This window comes from Fukomys damarensis, unplaced genomic scaffold, assembly GCF_012274545.1.
Source record: "Fukomys damarensis isolate Sample0158 unplaced genomic scaffold, DMR_v1.0_HiC HiC_scaffold_73749, whole genome shotgun sequence".
Classification (NCBI taxonomy): Eukaryota; Metazoa; Chordata; class Mammalia; order Rodentia; family Bathyergidae; genus Fukomys; species Fukomys damarensis.
This window is the reverse complement of record NW_022974661.1, coordinates 1-16,327: the sequence shown is the minus strand read 5'-3', so window position 1 is coordinate 16,327 and position 16,327 is coordinate 1. Positions and strand designations below refer to the sequence as shown.

The following is a 16,327-nucleotide window of genomic DNA, read 5'->3' as shown; positions in this document are numbered from 1 at the left end:
AGTGTGACGTTTACCATATGTGTGACCTGGAGCCCTTACTTCACCTGGCACTTGAGAACAGTGTCTCCCAAGGTTTTGTGAGGATCGGTTGCAACGAGCACACTGGCTAGGCCAGTGCCTGTCACCTAGCAGGTCACCTGTGAGTGTGGGTCTCCCTCTTCCCTGTACCCTGTAAGATCTTCCTTCTTCTCACACTTTTTTTTTTTTAAACCAGGGATCAACTCAGCAACTTGTGCTTATGCACTTTGTGAACCACTGGGCTCAATACCCAGCCCTCTTTCCCACATCTCTTTTTTTTTCTGTTAAGTTTATTGGTACATTTAAAGCAAACAATACAGTTACATTTATCACTGGGATCTTGTACCTTTACATGACAGGCCTTGGTTCTCATTTTTCCCCATGCCCCTGCCCTCCCTTCACCCCCTTTGCCCTTCCCTATCTACAAAGACTTTGTTTCCATTTTTTCCTTTTTTTATATTTTTTCTTTTCCCTTATTTCCTTTCCCCTCCCCTTCCCACTTTCCCTTTAACCATTTTCTTCCTATTTCTCACTATCAATTATACCATTTGAACCTTATTTACACTTTTAGTTTCTCATACCAGAGAAAACTATTCGGTATTTACTCAAGTGTGTCCTATTTATTGCACTTAAGAGTATCGCCTCAATGTGCATCCATTTAGCTATAAATGTCTCTAGTTTCTCATTCTTTATGACTGAGTAGTACTCCATTTTTAGAAAAACCACATCTTCTTCGCACACTTCTAAAGCTGTGCATGGGGACTTGGTCCGCCCTGCCAGTGGTGGACACCTGCCTAGCAGGTGTGACCGATTCAAGGAAAAGAAATATCAGAAACTGTAAGGAAAATGACCCTCCCTGCAAATCAGCACCATCAGTCTTCAGTCCTGTTTCCTTCACCCATGCTCAGGTGCCTTAGTACCAAGTCCAGGGCTCAATTCTTCACCAGCCTTGGAGAGAAAACTATGTCATCCGTAGTCAGGGTGAAGAATAAGGAGCTAGGAAGATTAGAAGCCAGGTTATCCCAGCAGACCTGGGATTTAGAAACAGGGTGGGGGCTGTATGTCTAGTGATAAATTTTCCTTTGTTTAGTAAATGCAGCAGCCTGGAGTCAGAGGTGCCCCAGGGGCTCCAGGCCTCTGAGACTCAAAGAGATCAAAGGGATCAGTGGGGAGGGTCCACTGCTCAGAGGATCCTCTCCACTGCCTGTTTTAAATCTTCTGTCAGTATCCGGCAGTGTCTTCTTCCATGATAGATGCTGTCAATAAAATGGAGTGTAAACCATTATTTTAAATTAGAAAATTAGGCAATTGTAGCACACCACGCAGGAGTCACTTTAAGTTTGGGGTTTGATGGGAGAGTTTTTGAGTTGGAGTCAAGCTGATGTTCCCGAGGCTGATCTCAAACTCCTAGGCTCAAGCAATCCTCCTGCCTCTTTCCATTAGTGCTGGGCAACAGGCAGGTGCCATCACACCAAGCTAGGGACTTTTAAAACATGGGACTTAACTGTAACGTCCAAAAAATGTTGGCAAGTCAGCCTGGGATTCCATTTCTGAGCTTTCTGCTTGCTGGCTTTGAGCCGACATTTTTCCTGTATGAGTCTCTCTTCTTTGAAAAAAGAGTGATGGCTCTCTTGGTTTTTACAGAGTAGCAAATACATTTTATATCATGATCTAGTACACACGTAAATTATGCTGGTCCTGATCCTTTATCTGCAATTCCATAGACTTCAGCTCCATGTTAACCTCACACTTTCTTGGTAATCAGTGGGGCAGTAACCCTGGCCTCTTTACTGGCCTGAGACTATTTACTGCCTTGACTGTCTCATTTACTATGAAGACCCATTTCTTTCACTGTCAAATCAGAAATGGATTTGACTACCAGCATTGGCTAGTAATACTCTATGGTTGTTCTGTATTCCCTCTATGAAAGATTAAAAACTATATTTAATTGTATATTTAAAATAACTATTAGAGAGGATTTTGAGTTTTCTCAGCCCAAAGGAAATGATCACCGCTTAAGGTGATAAGGCGCCAGTTTCCCTGAAATACCACACCATACCCCATAAATATATGAAATTATTTGTGTGTCCATTTAAAATAGAAAATGAAAAAAATTTTTTGTTGTTTTCTTGGTACCAGAGATCGAACTCAGGACCTTACACTTGCGAGGCAGGCAGTGGCACCACTGAGCTAAATCCCTGGCCCGTGAAAAATATTTTTAATATTTTAAAAGATGAAACTTCTGAATTTCAAGGCAATCTAGGTCCCAGTGTTTCTAGATAATTACAAGATATGCATAAAATATAGGAAATGTGATTAAAAATACAGCGAATTAAAAACGTTTGCAAGAAATTTATTAGAGTCAAAAACACATTGCAATTAATCTCTTTCAAAACACTCCCATTGCTTCAAACACACTTGTCCTGCCACCCACCATTCTTGCCACTTTCTGAAGCCGTTCTGGGAGTCATCTTACAGCTGAATGAATTCCGTTGTGCGGGCCTGTCTTCCTTGGTGTCCTAAATGGATCCAAACCATTTCACTTTCTTAGTCAATTTGACTTTGAAGAAGAGGCAGCCTGGCCCCAGATCTGGTGAAGAAGGTGGGAGAGGATGCATGGTAATGATTTTACAAGCCGGCCTTTCCGTTGGACGGCACTCAGCAGCAGCATTCACTGTAGCTTAACCACACTCCATGAAGACACTAATGAAGGAGGATCTCTGCTCTTCTATTGTAATAATTTTTAAAAATTAAAAAATTCACTATATTTATCGATCATCCTAGGTATGTATTTAAAATAATTCACAAAAAAATACACAGCCAGTCTATGTCCAATACATTCTGATATTGTCAGTTATATTTCCTTTTAAAAAGTGCCACTCTTGACCTAAACTAATCCCAGAACCCACCGTTGGGTCGGAGGTCACATTTAGGAGATGCTGGTACACAGAATTTGGCTCACAATAAGTTGTTGGCAGATGGAAGCCATCGTTGGCGCTGTCACTGTCTGAAAGCTCTATGCACTTAAAAACAATCAACTGATTTTAAACAATTTATTTCTGAGGAAAGCACTATGGTACCGCTGGCCACGATGACATACGCCTGTAATCCCAGCTACTCAGGAAGCTGAGAGAAGAGAAGCTCAAGTACAAGGCCAATCCGGGCAGCGTAGCAAGACCCTACCTCAAAATAAAATAAAAAGGGCTGAGGATGTGGCTCAGGAGTAGAGCACGACCCTAGTACATGTAGAGCCCTGGCTTTTGTTCCAAAAATAAAAATAAAAAATACCACAGCAAGTCTTGTTGAATTAGTTATGTTGTGCTGCTACAGAACATCACAGGCTGGTGGCTGGAACAAAAGCCCTCATTTGGCTTTGCCTATTTGTCTTCCTTTTGGCCCCATTTCCAAGCACAGTGGCTGGGTTAGGGCTTTAACATATGAATGTGACAGGCACAGTTCGGTCCATAACACTAGAGACGCCATCAAAAGTTTCCATGTGACAACTGCTCAGGAAGACGAACGTTTAACCACAGCATCCTCCAGCCATTATCACTGTGTTCTAACTTTTTCCTTTTTTTCTCCCATCTAGAGAACAGCTTCATTGAGAACGTCATTGAGTGTCTCCAGGACATAGTGAGCAGAGAAGATCTTCAGCTGCTGGTAACAGAAGATGAAGCCTGGGAGACAGTCTTGGCAGAGGCAGGATTGCCCAGGTCACCTCCATTCGACACCCCAACAATGCCACCCAGGGCTGGGCTGCCTTTCTCAGTACATACGGTCCTCCTCCGGGCAACTTTCTGTGGTTGGGCTTGAGGGTGCTTTTCCCCAACCATCCCTGTGACATGTTTTACCCATGTCACTCCCTGGCAGTGAATGGCCTTAGGTCAAAGGGACATGGTGACCTCATGAGACAGGATCCCTTCTGCCATCTGCTAGTTATGTGAACTTTACAAGTTACTTCACCACTTTCCACCTTAGTTTCTTCCTTTAGTTTGATTGTAATAAAAATAAGATAATGCAAATAAAATGCTCATGCAGCTGACACATATTAGGTACTCAGAGGAAGTTAGTTTTTAAAAGACCAGGTGGTAAGAGAACAGAGCTAAGGGTCTTCTCCTGGGAGAAGGGAGCCAGAAGGACTTGCTTTTAAACAAGACAGAAAAATCTAGACACATGACCAACTTATGTTCCATGAATTCTTCCTTGGGTCATTTTTCGCCCCCTCTGAGAAGCTGTACAAACACAGCAGGCTCTTTCTGTGGCCCAGGAGGCAGAGATACCAGTGTGAAGTTGCACAGAGCTGGGTGAGACCCTGGCTGTCTCTACCAGTCTCAGGGCTCCAGGCTTGTGCCTTGGAGACTTGGATTGTCATGTGTCCAATGGGAACAGGAAGGCTGAGGCCTCAAGGCTGGGACCATAATAAGGCAAGGGAAGGGCTAAAGGCTCAGAGCATAGGAAGGTCGTGGGCCCAGCAGAGCACAAGTCAGTAGGAGAAACTCTTTGCTCCCTCTTTTCGTCATTCATCCCTGATGGTCACTGAGGGCTGGGTTTGGTTGCTTGGTCCATACCCTACTGGGCTCTGAACAGTTCTCAGCTACCCTGGGGGACCCTCTTCAACGTAGAGTAGCCTGTGATGAATGGGCAGGTAGTGTACCTTAGTGACAACTTCCATCGTCAGGACAGCAGGCTGCCTATTTTGTGTAATGTGAGAGCGTCTGAGGACACTCAAAAGTCCTTACTGCAGATGAAAATATGTCCAGTGATGTCGTATTCAAATGAAGGTCTGCTCAGACTTAATGATTTATGACAGCTGGGTTTCAGTGTCTCATGAGTTTTTGCACATGGCCTTGGCTGCACACAGGTGAAGCTGTCTCCACTCAGGTGTCTTCAGAGGGCTGACATCCAATAAGACCCTGAAGGTTGAGGTGCAGGTTGTGGGTCAGGAGGCAGCAATGTGAGGGGAGTCAGGGCAGAGCCAGGTCTAACAGCCAGGTCTCCTGCTTCCCCGCAACTGGGGCAGCACTGACCTTCCACCCAGAAGGACAAAGATCATTGGGCATTGGAAGAGAGCAGACAACAAACTTCGAGCTTCTTTGTGGCTCTAAGGATTTATTACTTACATTTTAAGTGCCCAGTATCAAACAAAGCAAAGTCTGAGATGCAGACCAAAGACTATCCTTATATATTTGTTTGTTTGTTTTTACTGCCTGTAGTACTAGGGATTGAATCTAGGGCTCTTGCACGGAGCTACATTTCAATCTTTTTTTTTTTTTTTTTTTTTTTTTTTTTTTTTTTTTGCTAAGACAGGGTCTCAATAAGTCACTAAGTTTCCAGCCTGGACTTGAACGTGTGATTCTCTTTTTTCAGCCTCACAGAGTGCTAGGATTGCATTATGCACCCCGATACCCAGATTCTACCCTTACTTTTGACACTAATTGCAAACTCCAGAAATTCCCAAAACTGAATCCAGGTTTTCTAATTCACTAAGGGGACTCTGAGCTTACTGAAGATGCCTTTTACACAGTTAGGATTTATTACTGGGAAAGAGCACAGCTTCAAATCAGCCAAAGGAAGTGATGCACGGGACTGAGTTTAGAAGGGTTGCAAAATAAAGCATCCATTGCTCTCAGGACACAGTGCATCGCAGTAGTTATATCGGACAGTTCACGCCAGGGTTTTCAAGCATGGGCCTCACCCTCTGAAAAATTCTTCATTCTGAGACAAGTCAGAGCAGCAAGGAAGACTTCAGTCAGGACAGCTGCACTGGAAAGACGGATGAGGAGCAAGTCTGGACACAGTAAGGACAGCTGGAGAGTAGCCACCAACAAGCAGAGAGCAAATTATTAACAGGAACATCAGGATGAGGGGAATTTGTGACAGTGACTTCATGGGGCTCTTCCCGAAGCAGGTCAGGGACAAATACCGCGGAAGTCTGATGAGCACCTGGTCAGGTATCAGGGTGGCTGCTTCTCACTGTCCTGACGGGAAGGATTTGTTCTAAACATGGTTAATTCAGGGCCAGGAGACACAAGATGGTCCTGCAAGTCCAAGGTCAATGCCCAGTTGAGAAAACGTTAAGAAGAGCTTAAGTACATTGTGGTCAAGGGAAGAGGTCTTTTCAACTCGAGCCTTTTCCTGGAAGTTCTTTGGGGGCTGGATCGCATACTACCCTCACTGGTGACCTGGGGTCTCCCTCCCACACCAGAGTTCAGCGCCTTTGCTGTCCCCTTAATCTGGATGTGAGAAATGATCCTAAAGCCCCATCACACACCATTTTGCTACTGTTGAGGACCCATCATGGGAAATACTTGGGACCACCAATCTTTTGAGTTCTGAATTTTTTTTCTGATTTTCCAATTTTTGTAGATACACAGATAACATCATGGGGATGACATCCAAGTTCAGACAGTAAATTCATGTGTGTTTCTTTATAACTTACACATGTTCTGTAAAGTTAACATTAAGACAATATTTTTAGCATTTTTTTCCACTGTGACCCATCTCAGTCAGGTGTGGAACTTTCCACTTGTGTCATCTTAACAGAGATCAGAGGGTTTCATTTTGGTACAGTTCAAATTTAGGATTTTTGGATTAGGGATGCTGAATTTGTGCGGTATTATTGCCCAAATCCCCAGGCAAACAAAGGCATTCCTAGAAGGGCTGTAACAGATCAATTCCCAGTAGCTGAGGCCAAACAGAACACATTTTGGATAAGATTAATCATTCACTCTATACTAATGGGCTGTGAATTTAGGTCTCACCAATTCCACGTCTCTTTTTTTCACCTACAGAACACCTACTCTGCAAATATCATGGTAGTCATGGCATGGATTTGAGTGAGGAGGCATCTTTCCCAAATGCTTTCCACTAAAGAGATCTTCTGATGACTTTTACTCATTGCCCTCTTATTGAACAAGAACGACAGAGCATTAGGATGTCCAAAATATGTTCACCATTGAAGGAAAAATTCTGTACACTTGCATGTGCAATTCTTTTCTATTGGATTAATAGTTAAAGCTCTGTGATTGTATACAACTCTAGAACTCATTTTACAGATAAAGGAATTATGTTTCTTAATCTCCTGAACTTTGCTGTTACAGGGATGAGGCTGACACTCTCCGTGAAGCTCTGAAGGGGCTTACAGGTGACATGGACAAGGTGGACGAAGAGAGGCAGCAAGAAGGCCAGCATGCTAGAGAGAGGTTTTTGGACTTGTTTCCTCAACTGAAAATGGAGCTCATGGAGGACATAAGAAAGCTCCGTGCTCTTGCAGGCCACGCTAACAAGGTGCACTGGAACTACACGCTCACTACTGTGCTGGGCATTCCCAGTGCCACTGCCTCTGATATCTTGACCCTCCTTGACCTGGTTCTAGCATCCTTCACAGCAAGGGGCCATCCAGCACCCTCAGGACCAGGTGACAAGCCAAGAGCCAGAGGCAGTGTAGTTGATTTGTCCTCTGTCCCGGTACAGCATTCACGCACACCGCCAGATCAAGAGGAAGCCCGAGATTTGATGTCAGCCATTGTGGAAAAACTGACAAGGTTTACAGAGTCTGTGGGTCGCTTCCCACCCAAAGTATTTTCCCCAACTGAAAACTGGAACCAGTTCCTGAAAGGCATCGGAAAGAATATCAGTGCTATCAAGCTGGCCAACAGTGACCTTGAATTAACAAACAAGGTCAAAGTGGCCATAAAGATGGAGAATATCATGGTCCAAGGTGGTACAGGGGTAGTACAGTCAACCTTAGGACACACTGCTACGGTGATAAGCAGAGAAACCAAGATATTTTGTACAGCCACTGGAGCTGTCTTCTTGGGGCTAGACCTGTACAACCTTGTACAGGGCTCTGCGCACCTGAAGGAGGGGGAAAAGTCAGTGTTGGGTGACGCACTGCGGGAGCAGGCTCGGGAGCTGGAGAGCACATTGGAGCACCTCGGCCAGGCCTATGAGCATTTGAAGTCAGGCTCAGATGAGTAACTCCAGAAACACCCAGGTCAGGGAAGGTGTGCTACGCAAAGATGTGGTCAGAGAGGCAGTTTATTAGAAGGGAAGGAGGGTGAGGTCAAGGGCATGAACCTGAGTGTCAAGGAGTTCGATATTTTCCTGACTGAACACAGCAAAGGAGGGATGAACGCAGAAAGCGAGCAGGTCAAAGAGAAGGGAGGAAACAGAGCCTGAAACAAGTGACAAGAAGAGAATGGTAAGTGTAGGAAATGTTTTTTTAAACATTGAAGTGTAGGAAAAGTTTTTTAAAAAGTTGACCTGGGAGTGGGGACAAAACCCAATTCAAATAGAGTATTTTGGACTAAAGAATACGTGGGGAACTGCACAGAGGCGGGTATAGGAATAAACAATGGAGACAGAAAAACTAAAGAGTTGAAAATGGCAGGAAGTCAGTGTTCAAACCACTAAATATAAGGGAGGAAATAGCAGCTACACTAGAGAACACAACCACGGCTGAGGTCCCAGCAACAAGAAAGCCTGTCGCTCACATTCTCTAGCCCTGCCCTCCCACCGTCCTTGTCTCAGTCAGACGTTGACTTCCAGATGACGGTGGTGATGGAGGTCGTGGTGGTGACAGTAACAGTGATGACTGTTGATGATGGCAGCTGAAATGGAACACAAAGCAAGTCGCCATCTCTTTTTGGGGCCAGTGTGCCAAGAGGGATCTATAAAAATCCCCACTGAAACTCCAAATGCTGTGTTGGGAGAAAGGAAGTTGATCCGGGAGTGAGGACAAAACCCAATTCACAGAAAAGATTAAGGGACTCGGTGGTATGTAAATGTCAACCACTTTGTGGTCAAGAGCTATGGCCTTTCTGAACCTGGCTGTCCATCCGTTGGGGGGCATGTTGGACAAGATGGTATCTCAGATCCATCTGGCTTTTCTTGTATATGTTCTACAGACTTTGGTGCAATAAATATTCACTAGTTATGCTGGGGAAAATGAGTGTAAAGAATCAAAGTTTATAAACAAAAGCTGCTATGTGACCAAAGAAAAAAGCCAAGAGATTCGGGATTACACAGAGTGTAATTTTTACTGGGAAACTTTGCATGGAAGCCTGGTAAAGGGCAGGCCACAAAGTGAGTGGGCCCTGTAACGTGGGTGAGAGGGAGGGTCTCAGGACGAAAGTAAATTCATCAAAGCTGGAATGTGCCTGGTTTATCTCCTGTCCACATAAAGCACATCAGACACATTCCTGATATCTCACATCACTTCAGTGGTTGTGATTGTCTATGGCATGATGGGAAATGATGCGGGAGAAAGGACATGGTTACTCGGGAACAATCATGTCAATCCTATCTCAAGATGCTGGTTGGGTCATGGTGGATCCCTACACCGACACACAGCCCTGTTGAGCTGACCGACTGCTTCACCTGGGCTCCAGATACCTGACTTCCTTTCCTCATGTCCTTCTCCAAGGGTCTCAGAGCCTGTCCTTCTCCAAGGGTCTCAAGCCCAGGTCCTCCATTGCCTTACCCACTGCACCCCTGCTCTCCCAGCCAATCATTTCCATCAGACTCTGGTACCTGCAGCCCACCTGGACACCTGAGTGACGTGCATCGTGCCTGTCTGGGGCTGAGCACAGGTGCATTGCTCATTCAGCAGTAGGGGACCCAGGACTGACAGGGGAGGCGCATGAGCTGGACTGAGATCAAAAGGGCCTCCGTGCAGATGGTAGAGAGGATCAGAAGTAGAGTAATGGAGAAAGACACCCAGACAGCAAGCACCCTCATTTAGATGCCAGTGTCACCCTTTCCCTAGACTCATGGAGGAGCATCTGTGTCACACCGCCCCTTCACTTGTCCCTGGCCATTCTCCACACTGGGCTAGACTGGCCGTTATGAATAGAGAGTTGATTATGCTCTTGTGTGCAATATCACAACAGACCTTGAAGAAATTCTCCTCATATGCAGAACAATTTTTTTTAAAAAAACAAAACAGACTACAAACAACTGGTGAGCCTGACAGAATGAACACCACCGTGTACTGCCCATGTTTAAACATTAATAATTTCTGACCCAGTCATTCTATTTCTCCACATAGAAAATAATCTCAAATACGAGCAAAGTTTCATACCTAAGGAAAATGTTCATTGTGCTATTAACTACATAAAGAATTTGGAAAAAAACCTAAGGCCCAACAGTTAGGGGAGGGTAACAGAGGGGACTGGCCAGCCCATAGCAAAACCAAGTTCAGTGTCAGGCAGGACTCCAGGCCCAGACGAGATGAAGGATCTTGCAGAAGCAAGGAGGTACAGGAAGGCGCTGAAAATCAGAAGGGGAAGGGGCTTTAATAAATTTAGTTAGAGAGAAACGGGCACAGTGTACAAGATGTAGGATTTGGAATGAAGAGTCACAAAAAACATGTATACATGAGTAAATACTTCTGTGTATTTAAGGGAGTAGAGCATAGTCATCAGAAACGTGGGATTTGGATCAGAAAGACTTGGGATCAACTTCTGGCACTGGCACCTCTGTGAAAACTTAGGCACGTTACCTGAGGTGGGGAGATTCAAGGCTTTAAAATGGCAGCCACGAAGGTATTCACCCCGTGGAGTGTGTGTCCTCATGAAATGTGGGAGATGTCTGCCCATCACAGACCCTCAATAAATACATGCTGTTATCACTGATGGTTCCCAAGCCCAGGGTTCTATTTTCTACTGCCTGCCTCCGTAAGAGGTTCACTTTCAAGCCCTAGCGATGTGTGAAATAGTGTGTGGGGGATCACACATTTTGTTGGAGGCCAATCATCTTCCTGAAGAGCATGAGTGGGTTTGGCTGAGAAGACCTGGGACTGGGGTCTGAGATTGCTCCTCGAACTGGGAGAACAGGAGGGGAGGGCAGTCTCTCAGAAACTGTGACTTTCAGTTTCCATTTCCCTTTAGGGTGTGTCTGTCAGGAGGCTGCATCTGCTCAGTATGCAGCTGGAGACCTGAGGACCGGATCCACACAGCTCCGGGCGGCTGAGTCGAGTCCAAACGCAGCCAGAGAGCATTTCTTGGTAAGTTACGGGATCCCCCATCTCCTCATCCTCACAGCAACCCTGTCAGAGAAGGATAAGGGTCTGGATTTGGGCCCAGATTTGAGTCTGACTGCTCCCCTCCCCTTGTATCCTAGCAGAAGAGAGGGCGAGGGATTGCTCAGCTGGAACGCGAAGCTTTCTGTGGCGCGAATCAGGTGTGGGGCTTCCCGAATCAAGGGCAGGTGCCCTCGAGGGAGGGTGGACATAGGGGTGGTCACATCTTTAAGAAATGTTGAAGAATCAAAGGAAGTGGAGAAGGGCCTGGAGTGCAGAGCCCACTTGTCCTGTGGCCTGGTCAATCAGAGGTCGGCCTCAGGAGCAAAGGGTTTCTTTGGAGAAACAAGGGTTGGTTTGTGTATTTTTCCAGCTGTCTTTGAACATCTGCACTGTTCCAGGACCTGCAGGGAAACTGAGGCCCTGGAAGCCAAATGGCTTGCCTGGGGTGCCCGGAAGTCAACGGAATGTGTACATAGAGTGCCTGCACCTGCTATTCCTCGATGGCCCTCTGCGTGGCCTAAGAGGGAGGGAAGGAGGCAGAGCCTGTCCTGTGTGTTGGGATGGGACGCGTCAGGCTACACCTTATCAGGGTCCAGGGAGAGGATAATAGGATGAGGACACAGCCACATAGAAGCAATAGAAGCCATGCGTGGGACAGATGGGAAGGACTGTACTGAAGATTACCTGGGCTGGGGACGTCTGTGTCCATTAATGATTACAGCATGTATTCATTGAGGGTCTGTGATGGGCAGGCACGGAAACTCATAGCAACTGTGGATAAGTAAATCTCACTTTTGCACTTTCATCCTGGCCTCCACTCTGCCCACCAAGGGCTGGGTGCTGCTGGGCAAATCGCTTCTCCTCCCAAGCTTCTACTTTTTCTCCTGGGAGATAGAGTCAGGGTCCCCTGCCCTGCTAAGCCCCCAGCTGGCTACTGCCCCTGTTTGCAGCGAGGTGGATGCAATGCCGTGAGCGGAGACAGCAAGCATTGTGACCCCAGAGGCCAGAGGGCAGGGAACAGGAAACCTGTGCAGGCTTCTCGGACCAGGTGATGCTCAGCGGGGAGAGTGTGGGCCTATCTACCACACGCCGGCATTGCTGAGTGTTGGTTATGAAAGTGGGGACAATTACACTTCAAATATTGGCAGCCAGGTGAAATTTAAATCTCACATAAGCCAACACATGCGCGTGTACATAGATACACACACTCACACATGCGCTCACGCGCACACACACACACACATTCTCATGCAAATTCACACTAGCTGTCCAGACTCAACTCCATGGACCTGAGTGTTTTCAGCCTCCATCATACAGAACTCCAAGAGTGTCTCATTACCTGCCACTTTTTTCTGTTCTCTGTTCTGTTTAAGGGTGCCACAGGTATCTGTAGTAGGCTCTAATCTATGCTCCCTTGTGGTTGGACAGGAAGTTATTTCTGTCCTTTTTAGTGTTAAAAAACAAAAAGCCTTTCTGAACACCACCCTCACTCACACCCTGCTCACCTTTTTCCCTTGCACTTTTACTCCGCTGACTCTGGGGGAGAGACCTGGGCTGACTTGCTGGGCTGACACCTGCAGCACGGTTTAAAGTTGGACAGACATTTCTGATCATATTTATGAACTCAGAAACTGTTACAGCCTCCTCGTCAGTGCAGCTGAGTGTGCTCATAGCAGGCCAGCCCAGGACGTGCTGCAGATTTTGAGGCTGTTCAATCTGCAAGTTTTAAATGTTTCTTTGTGATTCTGCATTGTGGACCTGCAGAGGAGCAGCGGGGGCTGTTAGGAAATGACCTCCACTTTCTTTCCTGAAATGCCCTGGCTTCTTAAGTAAGCAGGAAAGGTGTGGTGGGGAAGTGCGCTGAGATCTGGCCCTGGCCTCCCCCGGGAATGGGGGGCTTTGGAACACTTAAAGCCTGCCACTCTTCAGATTGCTGTGGGCCCCTTGATTTTGAAATTCTCTCTTTTTATTTCTCCTCACCTTAAAATATTAAGGCTGATGGAAGGAGACACAAAGAGATCAACAGAGACTTTAAAAAATCTGATAAAATCCTCACGAATAATTGACAGTGAGGTAACTTGTGTGATCTCAGTCTTAGTCCCATTGTTCTCTACCAGAAAGAGGCAGATCGTGGAGACAGATGAGAAAATCAAATGAAATTACTCAGCAGAGAGGGAAGAGAAGGTAGGCTGTGTCCTCAGAGGCTGGGGCTCCTATGTCTGGTAAATACCTCCCACACCCTGGGTTTGGGAATCAGGCTGGACTGGAAGGATGGAGGATGCCTTGGATGGTCCTAGGTGCCACATACATGAGATAACAAGAGGGCCTTGCTGGGAGGCACCACATCCACTGCGAGACAGATGCCCGTGGAACATGACATCCATGAGACCCAGGAGTCCCCACATTCCAGGGTGCCTGGGAGGGCTAGGGGCAGCCAGCAGGGGGGAGGATGCATTTGCACCAGGTGTCTCCGAAAGGGGGAGTTGGGGAGGTCAATCTAGGGGCAGGAGAAGCTCCAGTGAACTCTGGAGGCTGAAGGTGCAGATCATAGTCAAGAAAGTGGATTAGAACCAAGGTGCATGGGAGGCAGGGAGGGTTAAAGAAAGATGGGGCTACAGCAGACGGAAGGGCCAGGATGCTGGGTTAGGGGATCAAATGTCACACTGCCAGCTCAGTAAAGATTCCTCAGGTGGAGCAAGCTCGATTAATCCTCTTTCCATGCCCAAGGAGCATGCACTGCAGCCACAGAAAGGGGGAAACTATGTGAACCTTTACCTGCTTCCTGTGGAGAGCTGACCACAGCTGCAAGGGAAGGAAGGGTTCACTTCCCAGGCTGTGTGAGTGGCCAGGAGCAGGGCCAGGCAGACACAGTCTGGGCTTCGGTCCAGCACCTCCTTTTTCCTCTAGATAACAGCCTTTCCTGGAGTTGAGACACTGGGAGGCTCAGCTGCGATGACCGATTCACAGTACCCAGCTGAGGTCCTGGACAGTGCCCGAGTGACTGAGGAAGGGAGAGACCCAGAGCACAAACTCATTCACAAATGTGTGAGGTCTCCAAGATCCACTACTTCTCCCTGTCCATCCTTCCCGCTCTCTGAATGGCTCATGATTTTCATGGCCCATAATCACAGATGCTGTCCTGTTTCTGAAGCCATGCAGTGTTTAAACCAGGAAAGGGAGGGGGCAGTCACCGCTCCTATCACTACTGTCCTTTACAGAAACACACCACCATCAGGCTCCAGCAGACTTGCTTTTGTGTCTCACTGGTCAAGATTGAGTTATGCAGTCACTGCTGGTGTCCAGATGACCCAGAAATCAGAACTTGATGTCCTGCGGCCAAGAGGAGAAGCAACCAGGGAGGGAAAGTGGGAAAAGAGTGGCTTTTTCACTGGGCAGGCAGCCAGATATCAGGGTACACGGAGCTACTATGTTGAGATAATATCAGAGGGCAAAAACCATGGCCTGTAGAGGAATCTGCTTGGATATGACCTGAGCTTCTGCGGTAGAACTTGCTGGTAGCTCTGCCCACCTTTGGTGGACCTGGGTCACCTTGGGTGATCTCAGAGCTGCTTGGCTTATTCTGTCCTCATCACATGGCAGAAGCTATACACGTCTATGCAGGCAGTGTCCTCCAGCCCAGACACTCCCATGGTCAGTGGAGCAGGTGGAGTTGGTTGACCCTCAGTAAGGGGGAAGTCACACAGTGGGGATTCACAGCCCTCAGGAAGGTGGCTCTAGGAAGAACCCATTGTAGGACTGGGGCTCCGGGTCAATGCTGTGGAAGAGGGTCTGGATGGGGGGCTGCAGAAACTGAGGGGCAGTTGTACTCACGGGGATCTCAATGAACCTACCTGTAGAGGGAGATCAGAAAGAGATTATAGGTACACTTGGTAAAGAAATAAAAGAAATGCTTGTAGCCAAGGCAAGGTGCCTCAGTAAATTTCTGTGGCTATAACAAAATGCCCCAGAGGGAATTATTTTAATGAATAGAAGTGTATTTAACTCAAGGACCCGGAGGCTGGGAATTCTAAGAGCATGGCACACATATGTTTTTTAGCAGAACATTCATCTGTATCGTTGCCACAGAGGAAGCATACATAACAGAGGGAAAATTTTATGTGAGGAGAATGCTCTCCGCATGATTATTTACATGAAGGATGAGAAACAACTTAAGGTACAGCAGTGAGGGAAGAAAAGCAGAGGAGACTGGGCAACCCACAGCAGGGCCAGGGGAGGATGGGACCTAAGACCTTTGTAGGATGAAGGACATTGCTAAAGCTCAAAGGCTGTGGGCTTTAGGAAAACACAGAGAGCAATGGTAAACTTCCCAAGACAGGGACTTGGGCACTGGGTACAAGACGTGAATACAAAATGAGAAGAGTCATTAATAATGAGCCTATAACACATAAAAATATTTTGTGTATTCAAGGGAGTGGAGTATGATCATAGGAAACATGGGGTTTGGTCAGAAGGTGATGGGTTCAAGTCCTGGCCCCAGCACTTCTGTAAATATGGATACCTTACCTGTCACCCATAGTGGCTCTATCTACTTTAAGAGGGAACATAGGTTCTCACTCCGCGGAGTGTGTATAATCCTGTAATGAGTGACGTGTAAGCAGCCTGCCTTTCATCGACATTGCACAAGTACTAGCCATTTATGCAAAGACGTTCCCTCCCCAGGTACTTGCCAGAACATTCCTTCCCTGGGTGGACTTTATTGTTTCTGTATAGTTATGTCTCACCCCATTGTCTTCTCCCTGTGCTCTCACAGGACACAAGGCCTCTGCCTTGACTGGGGTGAGGGGAGAGGGAGCTCGAGCTCAATGACAGCCTTTTGTTAGATGGGAGTTGCAGACTCAGTGGACAGAGAAGACCGGCCGAAGACCGTGGTGGCCTTCGCTGCCATCTGAGGGAATTTCAGTCCCCGTGGCTGCTCACTGTTTCCTCAGCTGCCTCCCTTTCCATCTCACAGTCGTGTCCTCCTCCCTTCCGGCGTGGACAGCCTGGCACGTCATAAGGAAATCCTCTCAGAGACACTGCTGCGGAACGATGTCCCACGCACTCTCCCCAGGTACGTGTGTTTCCTCTTTGGCAGGTTCCCGCTGCTGACCTAAAAGTGAAGTGGCAGCTCCGAGGCTGAGCTGTTCTGTGGGAAAGTCAAACACAGAGAAAGGGGAGCCCAAAGTGGGCCCCTGGGTCCACTGACCCCGAGTGTGGGTGCCCTGCTTCCAGCACCCTGCTCCTGCCTTTCCTTGGGGCCCTGACTTTCCTTAGGGCCCTGCC

At 47.1% G+C, this 16,327-nt stretch overlaps 1 protein-coding gene and 1 long non-coding RNA gene across 2 annotated transcripts; both read left to right on the top strand.

Moving 5' to 3' along the window:
• Positions 1-3,529: 3,529 nt before the first annotated feature.
• LOC117283217 (apolipoprotein L2-like) lies at positions 3,530-9,113 on the top strand (the record flags this gene model as incomplete). Its single annotated transcript, XM_033760703.1, has 2 exons — positions 3,530-3,731; positions 7,119-9,113. Coding segments are annotated over 2 exons (1,082 nt in total), but the record flags the coding sequence as incomplete, so codon positions are not given.
• A 1,782-nt stretch (positions 9,114-10,895) lies between these two features.
• Positions 10,896-16,176, top strand: LOC104855775. Its single transcript, XR_778475.3, has 3 exons — positions 10,896-11,026; positions 11,143-11,202; positions 16,017-16,176. It is a non-coding gene; the product is annotated as an uncharacterized LOC104855775 (long non-coding RNA).
• The last annotated feature ends 151 nt before the right edge of the window (positions 16,177-16,327 follow it).